The sequence below is a fragment of the Notothenia coriiceps genome, unplaced genomic scaffold (assembly GCF_000735185.1).
Source record: "Notothenia coriiceps isolate Sejong01 unplaced genomic scaffold, NC01 NC01_scaffold00034474, whole genome shotgun sequence".
Classification (NCBI taxonomy): Eukaryota; Metazoa; Chordata; class Actinopteri; order Perciformes; family Nototheniidae; genus Notothenia; species Notothenia coriiceps.
In genome coordinates, this window is record NW_011367175.1 from 344,663 (window position 1) to 358,489 (window position 13,827).

Sequence of the window (13,827 nt, forward strand, 5' to 3'; positions counted from 1 at the left end):
TCAACCCTTTAACAATTCAGAATGGTTAACAAGTATTTGTTTCCCCTGCAAACTGTATTTCTTCTGCATTATATCGCACCTTTACTCCACATGCACAATTGCCACAATAACCCACATAAAGACTTCTTAGTCAAAGTGAGAGACTAAAATAGGCTCATCTAAACTAGGTCTTCTCTGTGGCTCTGGTTGTATTCCTCCTGTGGTTTCTCTCAGGTGTTACTGCTGCTGTTCTCAGCTGTCATTTTGGTGGAGGCACCGGAAGTATACAGATAGTCCTTAAACAGGCTTAGCACTCGCTTCTTGTAGGTCTTAATGGCAAAGAAGTAGATGATTGGGTCCAAACAGCAGTTGAAGTTCATGAGCGAAACTGTGATCTGCAGGGAGAAGATGGATTATGAAAAGGAACATTGATATTTGAATTCAATCAAACTAACAACCACGGTTCCTACCTGTAAGGACACCTTAAAGGCCCTCAGCTCCTCGCAGGTCGCCTGGTGGTGTATCTTTCGAGACATGAACTGCATAACGTTGAGGTGGTAAGGGCTGAAGCATATGATGAAGGTGAGGAGGATGAGGAGGATAATGGTGTTGGCCCTGTGATTCCTCTTCGATCGACTGGTTACAGAGTTGTGCTTTGCTGCAGCTCGTAGCTTCAGGTTGATCTTAGCGTAGCAGGCCATGATGATGATGAGGGGACAGCAGAAGGAGACGGTGCAGGCCAGGATCAGGAGGTACGGGGTGAAGCGGGAGCCCTCGAAGTTGAAGTATTCCATACAGGTTTGTCTTCCTTGGTGCTCGCGAAGCATACTGCGGAACATCAGAGGAGCTACCTCCAGGAACACCAGAGCCCAGACCAGACAGGAGACCCTGCGAACAACCTTCACACTCCGCAGACACGGAAGCCGCTGGGGGTGCACCATGGCCAGGTATCGATCCAGACTGATGCAGGTCATGAAGCCAATACCTGGTGGAAAAACAATGGATGTAAAATACAGTTTAACACATGCTGACAGAGCGGCAAAACAAAGGAACACTTTTGCAGATTACAAACAAGGGTAGAGATCATGTATTTGGGTCAAATCATGTATTTCATTTTATTGCACTGTTGGAGGAGTCTGTGAGCTACGATTGTCGTTGTCATAACTACACTGTAGATATGCACAAATGACAATAAAAGCCTTGAATCTTGGAATGGGTCACTCACTCACATTTTGATACTTTTAGTCAACAATATCTTTATACTTCATATTCTTGGAGTGTATGAGGGTTGGAAGCCAGCATAATTGACCTCTTGAGCTCTGACTGTTTTCTTGAAAATGAAAATTTTTCACACAAAAAGTTTAGAATGGAATAATAAAGTTATCTGAACCTGAACATAATGTTATGGTTGCATACATGTAGACATATGTAAAATCATACTAATTTATATAGTGGTGTATTGTCAACAGAAGCACTAATATTACCTGCATACGTATTTGCGAAGAAGAGTAGTGTGGTCAGTCTGCAGAGAAGGTCACCGAAGGGCCAGTCAAAATGGCGGATGTAGTAAATAATTCTGCCGGGCAGCGCCAGTGTGAACAGGGTGTCAGATAGTGCAAGGTTGACCAGATAGATTGACGTAGAGTTAAACTTCTGCTTCCTCTGGCAGATCACGTAGAGAACCAAGCTGTTGCCACACGCACTGACAATGAAAACCACAGAGTAGAAAATAGGGAAGAGGACCACAGCAGCTCTCTGGTAGATGAAAACATCGCAGCTGCTCTCGTTTGGAGAGTTTTCGGCCGAGTTCAGGGTGATATTTCCAACTGCCATCTTACCTTTCATTTTGAGAAAAGAATAAATTAGTATAGGCCGAAAAACTAGATGTATTAGCAGAGGAAAACAATACCACTGAGCTATAGATGAAAATCAGCATTGTATACTTACAACAAGAGATAGGGTTCCAAACTTGTGCTGTTTTTACTCCTAAGTGTTGTGGTTGTGAATTGAGCTTCAAGACTTTATACCTTTTGAAAATGTTCAATGCAGTGTTCAAATCCCACCTCTTCTTTCTGACATCACATGTCTTTATAAAAAAAGTTGCACATCCTGAACCCCAGCAGTAAGTTGATGCACTGCATAGTAGATTAGCTGTTCATTGATAAATATACCCTTCAGTTGTTAAAGCATGTAGCACTGCAGGTTAACTAAATAAATATAATACAATATCAGAAAATGCAGTTTGCATACAGTATCTCAAAGAACAGTATGTATTCTTGTGTCTTCCTATGCATGTCTTCATGCCATTTTATTGTTTTCATTATTTATTCTTAACAATTTAACACATTTACACACATAAGATTTTAGTATCAAATCAATATACAGTTTAAACGAGGCATTCACTTATCTAAACTATCTTCATGTAGCCTACATGATGACATTTAATGTTTAGCATATCATACTGTTCCATCTAAGCCAGGGATGGGGAACATCCAGCCTCGTTTATAATTTATAAACACACGCAATTTTTTTTAAAGAGATCTAGACCGCAATTGAATTAAACACGCGACTGCCTGTTTTTCCTGACCAAGGACAGGTTCCTTGAACACAGCACCATATCTCTGAGTACCACGGCGCCCCGACGCGATCCGGAGCCACTAGGATGACTGACAGACGTTCTCGCCTCAGTCTCCCCAGGACAGGGAGAATGAGACGCAACGGTGGAAAGGCGTAGAGCAGCTTTCTTGGCCATGGCATCCACCCCCAAGGGCGGGTCGTCGCTCAGAGCCATGGGGAACCACAGGGAACAGTGGCTGTTGCCCCGGCTGGCGAACAGGTCCACCTCTGCTCTCTTGAACTGGGCCCAGACCTGCTTCACCACCTCCGGGTGAAGCACCCACTCGCCTGGAAGGGGGCCGCCCCCTCAACATGAGGTCGGCCCCCCTGTTCTCCAGTCCCGGGATGTGGAGGGCTCCCAGAGATAACACCACCTCTGAAGCCCACAACCACAGTTTCTCCGCTGTGGTCAACAAGGCGGCGGAGCGGACTCCGCCCTGCCTGTTGATATATGACACTGTGGTGCTGTTGCCGCTTTTGCACCAGGGCCTGAATCTCAGCCGAGAGGAAACCCATCTCCTCCTGGGATGATAGATGTACCTCTCGCATGCCTTTGAATGACCAGATGTCTCCCCTGAATTAGGGGCTTGAAATGCTGGAGGACCAACACTACTGCTCTAGGAGGTTGCTGTGCTGTGTTTTTGTTAGAGACCAGCGCCCACCTATAGCCCTCTTCAGGCAGGTCCCTCCCCATCCTGTTCTCTGTGAACACTGTGATGTAGGAGGTCACCCGTCCCAGTGGAGACCCCCTCCGGAGGTGATCCGGGGACCCCCAGAACCGGAGGTTGCCCTCCACCGAGGGGGGGATGGTCACCAGACGTCGTTTGTGCCTCTTTGGATCTAAACGCAGGCTGGAGAACCACCTCTGCCACAACGTGAGCAGCCGCCATGAGACCAGAGTCTGCATGACAGTTAAAGCTGTCACTGTTGCCCCGTCGCAGCCTGCGAACCGCCCGAAGCAGGGACGCACGTCTGCTCTCTGACAGGGTGGCGCGCAGCGCGCCTGCATCGAGCGCCACTCCCAAGTACAACGCCTGTTGGTGAGGTATGGGGTTGCTCTTTTTCCAATTGATCGCAAAGCCCAACTTGGTTAGGTGTAGGATCAATTGTGCTGTGCAAAACATTGCCTGTTTCCTGGACCTGGCCATGACTATCAGGTCGCCCAGGTAAAAGAAAACTCTCATGCCATGGACGCGCAGCGACTGGAGCGCAGTGGCCACACATTTGCTGAACGTGCGAGGGGATAGGGAGTAGCCGAACTCCCACGACACTCGATCTGTTGTACTCGTAGGCTATCCCCTGGAAGGCAAAACGCAGATACTTTCGGTGCTCTGGAGCAATTTCCACATGAAAGTGCGTGTCTTTCAGGTCGATGGTGGTGAACCAATCGCCCGGTTGCACTAGCCCCAGTATCTGTTTTATAGTATAGGCAATGTGCCGATTCAGGCTGCGGAGATCTCATTTCATTTCATTTCAAACCTTTATTGGCCGCCGGAACCGAAAGTGCCGGACAACGAAGCGTCCTCGTCGTCCTCCTCCTCCTGGAACGCGGCCCCCTGGCCCCTTGGGAGGGTGAACATGAATGGCACCTCGTCACCCTGTTCCCCCATCTCCACCACCTCGAGGTCCTAATCCTCCGGCTCGTCCTGTGGGCCGAACCTCACCCGAAAATGATCACCGTGATGTCGGCGGCTTAGCCGAGGGATCATTCAGCAGGCGTTGCAGGCCGGCGACGGGTTCAGGCCATCTTCGGCGTGGTTTTGCCCCAGGCACTGGAAGCACAGGCGGTGCGGATCAGCCCCCGCGATCAGGTCAGGGCATGTCGGGCAGGTCCGGTGCACCTTTCTCTTTCTCTTTTTACGTCTCTTGCTCAGTGTTTCACTTCCGCTCGCTGAAGAGAAACGGCCCCTACACATGGCGGCGTGCGTTGTCGCTTGCCGGCGGGGGGGGTTGCCGGCGGGGGGGGCTGAAACTCGACCAACAACCAATCACATGAATCTCCCGCCCCAGACACAAAAGCATGCGGTTTGATTGGCTAGAGCTTGTACTGGTATATGATTCGATTGGCTGACGCCTCCATCGAGGCGTCAAAAGTAGAACATTGCTCTACTTTTGCAGCGAGCACCGCGAGAGAAGCTACGCTTTGCGACCACAATGCAGTTCGGCGAATCGTGACGTCACCCTATTCAAAGTGAATGGGCAGAAGCGTTGAAGCGGCAACGCACGCCGCTGTGTGTAGGGGCCGTAAGGGATGACAGTCAGGAGGCGAGGCCTCCTTTTATACGGTGAGATGCGCTTGCATTCAGGTAGGCCCACCCCGCTACGTCTATAGAAATCTCAGTAAGTGAATGCTTGCATGATAAGGTAGTAGGGTCCAGTAGAGGGCGGAGCCTGTGAGAGATATAACCTCAGCTCAGTGAGGTAGAGGCACACCTTTATATGATCATTATAGTTATAAAAAAACAAGAGAATAAATGAAAAAGTTATATAAAATACTATATGACAGTAAAAAAAAGTGTATTAATAAACAAGAATACAGTTTAAAAGGGGAGTGATTTGTAAAATATAAAGGAAATCTGTTTACAGTTCTGTTTCATATGGATGCTGAGGGCCTAATTTTGCTCTCAAAGTGCAACAGATTGATGCTTTTAACTTCAATATTAAAAATGTTGGTCCTTATGCCTTTTACACACTCTCTCCAAAGCATAACATAAAAACTTTGAAAATAAAACAGAAAGTTATCTGGATTAAGAAGTTGGTTTTTCTTTGCACAGCAGGAAAGAAAGGCGAAATGAATGGGCTGTGATTTTTTTTCTTTTTTAGCAGAGGTTGAGTTCAATCATTTGTACGGCCCTCGGAGGATGTTGTAAAAATTGAAATGGCCCTTGAGAGGAAAAAGGTTCCCCACCCCTGATCTAAGCCGTTAGTCACAATGTAAAAAAGCGCTCTTAATTACAGTATATCTTTCACACAAACATGCGTTTGTGACTTAGAGAACATTAGAGGACACAAACAATAACTCTAAAGGTCACTCAGTATCAACTTTTTTTGTAATGGTTAACATTGTGGATACCCATTTAATATTCCCAAATGTTGAGTCCCTATTATAGGATTGTGAACATTGGCTGGCCAGTGCCCAAAATGTGGTTAAAACTAGTAGGCCTATGGGTGTTTGTGTGTGTGTATGTTAGAGAGATTGTGATAGATTAAACAAGTTCTGCTTTTCTAAATGTTTCTCTGCATGCATAACGCATCTGTTGCAATGTAGTTGCTATCTATCACTTGCTCTGTGAGATGCATTGGTCAAAGCCTCTGTAATGTGATATTTACAGTGGCTGGGGTTAAATAAAACCGTGCACATGATTTCAGTGGGTGCAGCATATTTTTGAGAAAGGTTAGATGAAGTGATAGTGTGTGAGGTTTTACAATGTTCCTGCTTCTGAGGTTTCTCAAGTTTGTAAGCTGAGGTGAAGGCAGGCAGGCCTGAGGTGGAGCTGATGGGAGATACAGAAGGAAGCTGAAGTAATGCTGGTGCTCGTAAAAAAGAAACCGTCACATTCCTGTGATGTGTGGATGATTCACTAAGAGTTTGAAGGTTTCACATCTCGAACATCTCAACCACCAACCCCCTGAAAAGATTAAAAACATGAACAAATTGAGGAAAAAACACATTTCTGAGAATAGTTATGGTGGTAAAAACCGGGCAAAGTAAGATTGCTTTAGCAAAAGTGCAGCATCTCCACTTTAGCAATCAAAGCCTGGTTTGCAAATTCTACTTCAAACCTTCATAAATAAAGTCCGTGCTTCAAACTCATTCATTTGTGTTTCAGTCATAGCCACTGATGGAAAAAGGAAATACTCATCATCTGACATTTTATAGGGAAGATCATTTGCTCTGAATGTGTACCACCTTCCAAACATATTACAGAAAATAAGAGCTCAACATTGTAACCATTCTTATTACAAAAAACGCCACTCATATCACACATAAGATAACAGTGTGCTGAATTACATTAATGTCTTTTAAGATGAAGTCTCCACACTGCTAAAGAGGTACAGTAAAGCCACACTGGCTCCAGTTTCTCTTCTTGCTCGCCCACTAAAGCTCTCCAGGTTGGTGTAATTGAAATGGATGGCTGCTGGAAAGGCAAAAGGTCACTAATTGTCACCAGTCAAAGGCGGTTATAATACAGCTCACTTAGGTCACAATAAGAGCTTCATGTAGACAATGTCACCTGCAGGTTAGGAGCCTGCTGCACTTCAGGCCTACATTTCATGCTCCATTAATTCTGTGCGCGGAGTTAAACATCTCGTACCATCTGAACAGTGAGCTGGAAAAAGGAAAAGACAAGTCGTATGTTGAGCGCTTGCTAGGTGTCCTGAGGGTCTCTCAGTGTTAAACACATCAGGAGCACGAGAGGACATGGAAAGAAGGAGATGATCACTTCTGCTCATGTATGACCTTTCTACTTTCACCACTCAAAAGAAGCATTGTAAACCCATACTGATGTTATTAAGAGCCACATCAATACATTTTCTATAACCTTAAACGTAATAAATATATGTCCAAACCTTTTCCTGGTGATGGTTTAAGGCTAAAGTGAAAGCTTGAAACTGCAATATTGCCTTTTTATTTATAAGCAATTTAATATGTAAAAGTAATCCAGTAAAAAGTACTGCTAAGGACATATTTCATTTAGTTTCACAGTCATACACAATCTTACTAAACCTATGATAAGTGTGCAAATAAAAGAGTGCATTAGTGCACTTTCAGTTTTCTTGGTCGATGGGTGTGTGACGTGAAAGGTCTTAGGAAATTGAAAGTGACGACCCAGCATGGAACATGCATGGAAGTCACTTCTCAGAAATGTGACCTTTTTCTGGTTGTTAAGTCAGGGGTGGGCTTAAAAAAGGGCGGAGGAGGGGGGAACAAACTGATTTGAAGAGAATTATACAATAGTCAATGGTGCAACTACAGCCCATAAAAGAACACCCCAGAAGGCATATCGTTTTAAAGGCACCCTCATGGTGGAGGGGGACCAGTGGTGTGTTGGTGAGGCAAACTGGGAATGACTTCTGGTGTCCACAACATGTGTGGAATAACCAGCGTGGTTCCACAAACGATGCCTAACCAAATTTGGGATGTTATTTGCTGCCAAAATGAATTGTGTATGAAACTTCCCCCACACAGTTTAAATGTAAGTCTAGTTTATCAAACCAGCTTCACCGTGCTGCTGTCCACCCAGTCGCCAGAGAAATAAAAGCAAAGTTGGTGAGTACTGGTGAAGAACTACTTAAGTAAAAGATGATTTTTACATATTGACCTACACATGTAAAGAAAAAAACACTGTTTATATGTGTATAGTATACAGTTTCAATGCAGTTCTCCTGCTTCGAAACTGCTATAAAACATGACACCACTAGAGGGGGTGCAATCATTACGAATCACAAAAACAATACTGAGCGGTTCATAGCGAAGAACAAAATGTATTTGAACAAAATGTTTCATAAATGTATAATTTGTTTCATTTACGTGGCACACTTTTTCTTAATATTTTTAGTACACGAAGTCAGCGTAGTCGTGTTAAAATTGCGTGCTTGTGTGTATTTATGCATCAGTGTGTGTGTGTGTGTAAGTAGACTACTGGACATACCGCAGGGGACTCCTGCATTGTCAGGGGGCCTCATGTGGCTCGTGTCTGTTCTCATCATCACCATACCCCCCCCCCTCATGCCTCAGCCGCTGCCTGCCCTGCTCAGGCCCTGCTCCACCATGCTCGCGTGAAGATACTACGTTCACACTTTCCTTCACGCTTGTCACCTTTACCACTGATTAGCTATTTGTTGTTTTACTAGCTAACACTTTGAAACCCTTTGCCTCACAGATATAAGTACACTGCTTCACTCTGCATGTCTTATTTGGTGTGGGAGTAAAACCCTAGCAACACAATATGAGCAGTAAAGTGTTCTTGTACTGATTTAGGATGTGTGCGTGTGAAGGAGCATGCTGTCACAGGTGTCTATGGACAGCATCTTAGAGAATCCCTTTCATTCATAGTATGTCTTTCCTAATCTAATATGTCACAGTGTTGACACTATTGTAGCTGGTTGTGAAAAACACACACCAGCTCATTGTGCCTGCTGTCTGTTTGAACTGCTCATGACTTCACACCCGTGAACGTGCTGTGAATTCCGCCTTTTGCCCACATTTAGGAAAGTCTCATGGTACACACGCTCATCAGTTTAATGGGCTCATCACACACATACAAAACTCACAAGAGCACCCACAGATGGTAGGCTCTGATTGGCCTGCACACATTGAGGGATTCTTGATTGTTAAAACTTGAAAAAGGATTAAGTTCAATGACTTTTAGTGGTCTGATCCTCGGTGCCAGAGGCATCTTTTGTAGTACCTCAGAAGTTGCTCCTGGGTTTTGGGCATTTTATCAAAAACATTGTGACAGTGAAAAGCTTTGTTGGAGCTTCAGACAAAAAATGATGCAGCACAATGAAACACACGTCGAGATTTAAAGACTCCGTTCTTAACAGAAAGCATTTACTGCTCGGAAACAAAGCATGGTATTTCTATTTAATGATTTTGCACTGCAGTAAAAAAACTACAACAAATGGAGCAGTGGATAGTTATTGCCTTTGTTTTTACTAATCATGCCACTTACTTTCTGTGCGCAGTGTCCATAAAAACATGTATTACTTCTGCTTTCTGAGCACTGAATACAAAAAACATTGCTGCAATGAAACACACCATTGACAAAACCCCGAGACATTTGTTGTTTGCATTTTAGTAGAGTCAGTTGTTTGCTCAGCCTTTTCACCTGATTTACAAAACACCCGTAGAACTAAAGCTACTGGGAATATTTAGTTTGAAAAAAGCAAATATTGATGTCAGAAAACAATAAAAAAAGTAATGCCCATAAAAATGTCATGTACAGTGTCGATGAATACTGAAAAATGAATACAGGGCTGATACTGTAGACAGCACAAACAATTCCTAATAGTCTTTATTATACTGACAACTAAAATACATATTGCAGATACAGATACTTTTATTTAGTAGTTTGATTGGCATAAAACGTTTAAGATACATTTGTCATTAAAAGGACATTATGCCAATTAGCCCATTCCCTTCCATAGGTGAATCAGAGGTCAGAGGTCAGCCTCAGTACAGCTCCCCTGCAGCTGGGGAGGATTTGGTGACAGGGTAACGGACTTTTAGGAAAAGCTGATACTTGGCTAATACACGATCTGAAACCAGCAGACAAGAGATCTCACATAGCTGTCTAGTGTATACTTCTGCTAAAATTATTTTAAGGATAAGTTGAGAAACGCAGCTAAGCAGCACCATCTTCAGGATCTGCAGTAAAACAATCCTTCCAAGCTCCGACCTTTGGCCTCCTTTACTTCTCTAGTTGTTTTTATTTTTTATATTTCACTGTAAATACTGTATATGACCTGTATTTCTATTATACTATCTCTGATTAGATTTGGTGTTAAAGGTAATGTTTAAATCTTTGAAAAGTGATATGGTAAATGGTTTAATTTTTGTCTTATTTTAATGTATGCACCACAACACCAAGTAAAATGCCTCGTTTGGGTTAACCTACATGGCAATAAATAAACCTGTTTCCCATTCTGCTTCTGATTCTGATGGTAAAACTCAGCAAATCTAATGAAGCCTGAAACGCAAACTTACACTACAGCAGATTCTTATCAAATAGCTTCATAACTGCATAAAGGCAGTGTTCATAGATCAAAACCCATGAGTCAAACAAAAGATTTCCAAACAATTGCTGCATTTTTTCTCAAGCTTTTCCTCACTAATGTGTATGAAACTTCCCCCACACATGTACATGTATCACTTAAACAAAGCCTGTATTCATCGGTGGCCAGCGGCTGACTGTTTGAAGATGTGGCCTTTTTCCACAGTCCGTGCCATGGCAGGTTTTCAGGTCATCTGAGGCAATGTGCATATTTTGGATGTCATCTCGTCTGTTGTATTATTGTTTTATTCACAGGGCATGGACTAATTATTTCAACAGCTCTCTTCATTCGCGAGCAGACTGACAGTTGCCGTCATTGCAGTGATCAGTCTTTCTTGGACTCGGCTGCGGCTATTTGATGTATATTAACAATAATTGGTGCCACCGCCACAATGATGTTTAGTAAACCTTTGTGCTATTTTCCAGGAGGATGCCCATGAGGAATTTTTGCGTAGCTGCTCGGTCTACACAGACGCCTTCAGAGTCAGGACAGATGGGAGGACCGCTGTCTTCTGCAGATCAGAGACACTACGACCTAATCATCATCACATACAGGACATACAGTCTTTCTCCTTGTCTTGTTGTCTCTTCTGATCAACACAAAGGCCAATATCATCCACATGCACTCCAATTTCATTATTGTTACATTTAATCTGCAGAATCGTATTTGGCGAGTCAAGAACAATGCAGCATTTGTTATCATAAAGATACCTATGGGGTATAGTATGAGAGACAATGCACCCGTCATGGAATTGTGATTCATACTCAAAAATAATTTCAGTTATTTGAGTCATGAAAAAAAGAGAAAAAATATATAATTTGCTACCACACAAATATTATTAAATCAAAATAAAAAGTGTTAAGTCCAGACACCATTTGAATACATTAGTGACAGCGGTTTGAAAAGTTTGCTTAGCAAGACATAAACTGTATTTATTAAGTTACATTTTTATATTTAAACTAAAAATCTTTATAGCAAGTCAATATAACTTTTTTTCTGCTTTTAAACTCAAACAATTCTTGTCATGTCTGTGTGGCATGTCAGGCGTAAGACAAGTGTGTGTTGTTGTTATGTTTGATTCTGTGGTACCAGCACAAGTTATTTTGTTAGGTTTCTTGTAATCTGGCATCAGGGTTGCTGCAGTAAGGTGTCGGTTTCTTGAGTTCCAGCATCGAGCAGTGACTCCAGCAGGTTTGGAGTCTGCCAGATTCTACAAGTGAATGCGAGGCAGATGTGTGGTGACAGCGCTACGCTCATTAGGCTGAATCAGTGTCACACTGTGACAAGTGGCCAACTTGAGGCTTCTCTCGTCACTCAGTACTTACTCCACTCAGCAAGGACCAGCTCTGACTCCCCAAGACCTCTTTTCTAAACTTGAAGCGTTCTGGCTTCTCTCTTTTACCTTAAACATCATCTTTTAGGATAAGTGTCTGCTACATTGATTAACTAGTTTTCTTGCTGCCTTTGAATGCACAATCTCCAGCCATAGGACATCTTGAACCAACTTTTCCTCCACACCTGTCCCTGCCTCTGACCACTGGTCCACCCCTGCTCCACAGCTGTGTGGTCAGCTCTGGCCCCTCAGGGCCTCCGTCCCTGGGCTGAAGTTGTGATATCTATTTCAGTCCACTAGAGACCAGACAGCCGCCACCGTGGCTCCAGAGAATTCCCTGTCCAGCGATTACTGATGGTTGCACTTCGCTCATATGCTTTAGCATCTCCTGTGTCCAAACTGCTTAGCATCTGATGGGTCGCTCTAAGCCATTAAGGCCAGTTTGCAATTATAGATGTGCGGCTGCTGGACACAGAAACAGATGTGCTTTGATCTATTTACGGTAGGGTGGATTGAAGGGGGGGGGGGGGGGGGGGGTCATAACAGCTTACTACCATGCGTGGGTCAGCTCACGCACCTCTGACATCCCTTGTCTTTCAGTTCACTTGACATGCACTTGTTTTTTTGAATCACCAAAAACTTTAGTGATGAATGGGCATTAAGCGAGAACAGCAATAGCAGCTGCTGTGTGTGTATTTGAGTCTGCACATATAATCAGGCATGTGTGAATGTACTGCGTGCGTGTTTATGCCTTTAGTCTGCGTGTGCCAACCACAACTAAGCATGTGTGGAGGTGAGAGCTTGTTGAATGGGAAATCCGGACAACCCTGTTACACTAAATAAAAGGGAACCAATTCGAGCCCCATCTGTTTAAGCACCCAAATTCACCAAGGGGCAAAATAGTTAGTGTTGCGGTACATTTTTAACGCCTTGTCTCCTTTTTTCCCCCTCAGCTTGAAGTGCTTTGGGTGGTGAAAAATGGAAAACAAATGTTCTGTTGACAGCTTTCTTATGCCCAGGGTGTGTGCGTATTTATATCATAAAGGTGCCAACACATCCTGGTTTTACAGGCTGACCATCGCTAGGGGGAGAAGGAGGGGGACAAAGGGGGGTTATCCTAGCTCATTCTGGTAATTACTAGATCGGTGATGAATAGGCCTTGATAAGCCTGTGACAAATTAGCTTACAACTAAGTCTGCTGTGGTGTGAAATTCTTATTGACTTTAAAATAATTTGGCTTTATAATCAAAGTAGGACATCTACAAATGGAGCCTGCTGATTGCATGTTGGGTCCCAGTGTGAATACAGTACACTCTAGACTGTATTAACATGGAGGGCATGGTTGAATGTACTGTTGATCTGCTCAGGGCGCCGTAATAATAAGATTGGCCTGGAGTTTTAAGCAGAGCATGCCTCAGTAATATTCAGTTCCACAGTCATTTCTCCTCCTTGTCACTTGTCTTATTGTCACCACTTTGCTTGTATTAAAAATTCACGGGTCACTTGTATGGCATTTAGTGCTTGTCTCCAGTGTACTGCATGCCCGTGCTAACTAGTCAGTTGTGACCACTTTTCACAGCAGCAGCAACGCCTTGGGCGAACTGTGATTTCATAATGTTTATGGTGTCAGTGGCATGCCTGATGGGGAAAATGGTAATAACGGCACAAATATGAATAATGAATGAACTCATATCATTTCATAAATCAGATGGGATGTACAGCATATGGAAATAAGCTGGCCTATCCTTGGCACTAGGTTTCACTGTTAAATAGGAGCACCACATTCTAAACTATTTGTACTGCTATAATGCTGTTTCCTGTAGGATAAAGCCTGCAGCATGCTATGGGAACCCTCTACTACTGTACCATCACAGAGTTGCATTCAGCAGAGTGCACAGAGGGAGTCCAACATTGACATTGTGCTGTAAGCAGGTCTGTCCTGAGGTGAACCATGTGCACACAGCTTTACGTCCTCTCTGATGTAGGTGTTTCTCAGTCCGCCAGTGTCGTGTTGCGAGGCCACCTTCACACTGTGCTTCTTCCATGTCAGTGTGCTGACAGTAGTACTACGGGAATATTCATTCATAAGCTTACAAGCCACTGCCCACACTAGAAGATGT

At 43.8% G+C, this 13,827-nt stretch overlaps 1 protein-coding gene across 1 annotated transcript; it reads right to left on the reverse strand.

Annotated features, from left to right (window-relative positions):
• Positions 1 to 23: 23 nt before the first annotated feature.
• LOC104962230 (G-protein coupled receptor 183) lies at positions 24 to 2,003 on the reverse strand. The gene is made up of 4 exons (XM_010790653.1): positions 1,927 to 2,003; positions 1,464 to 1,817; positions 450 to 964; positions 24 to 374 (listed from the first exon to the last, which is right to left on the reverse strand). Exons 2-4 carry the CDS (start codon positions 1,810 to 1,812, stop codon positions 210 to 212), a joined length of 1,029 nt encoding a protein of 342 aa, XP_010788955.1. The 5' UTR covers positions 1,813 to 1,817; positions 1,927 to 2,003; the 3' UTR covers positions 24 to 209.
• Positions 2,004 to 13,827: the final 11,824 nt, after the last annotated feature.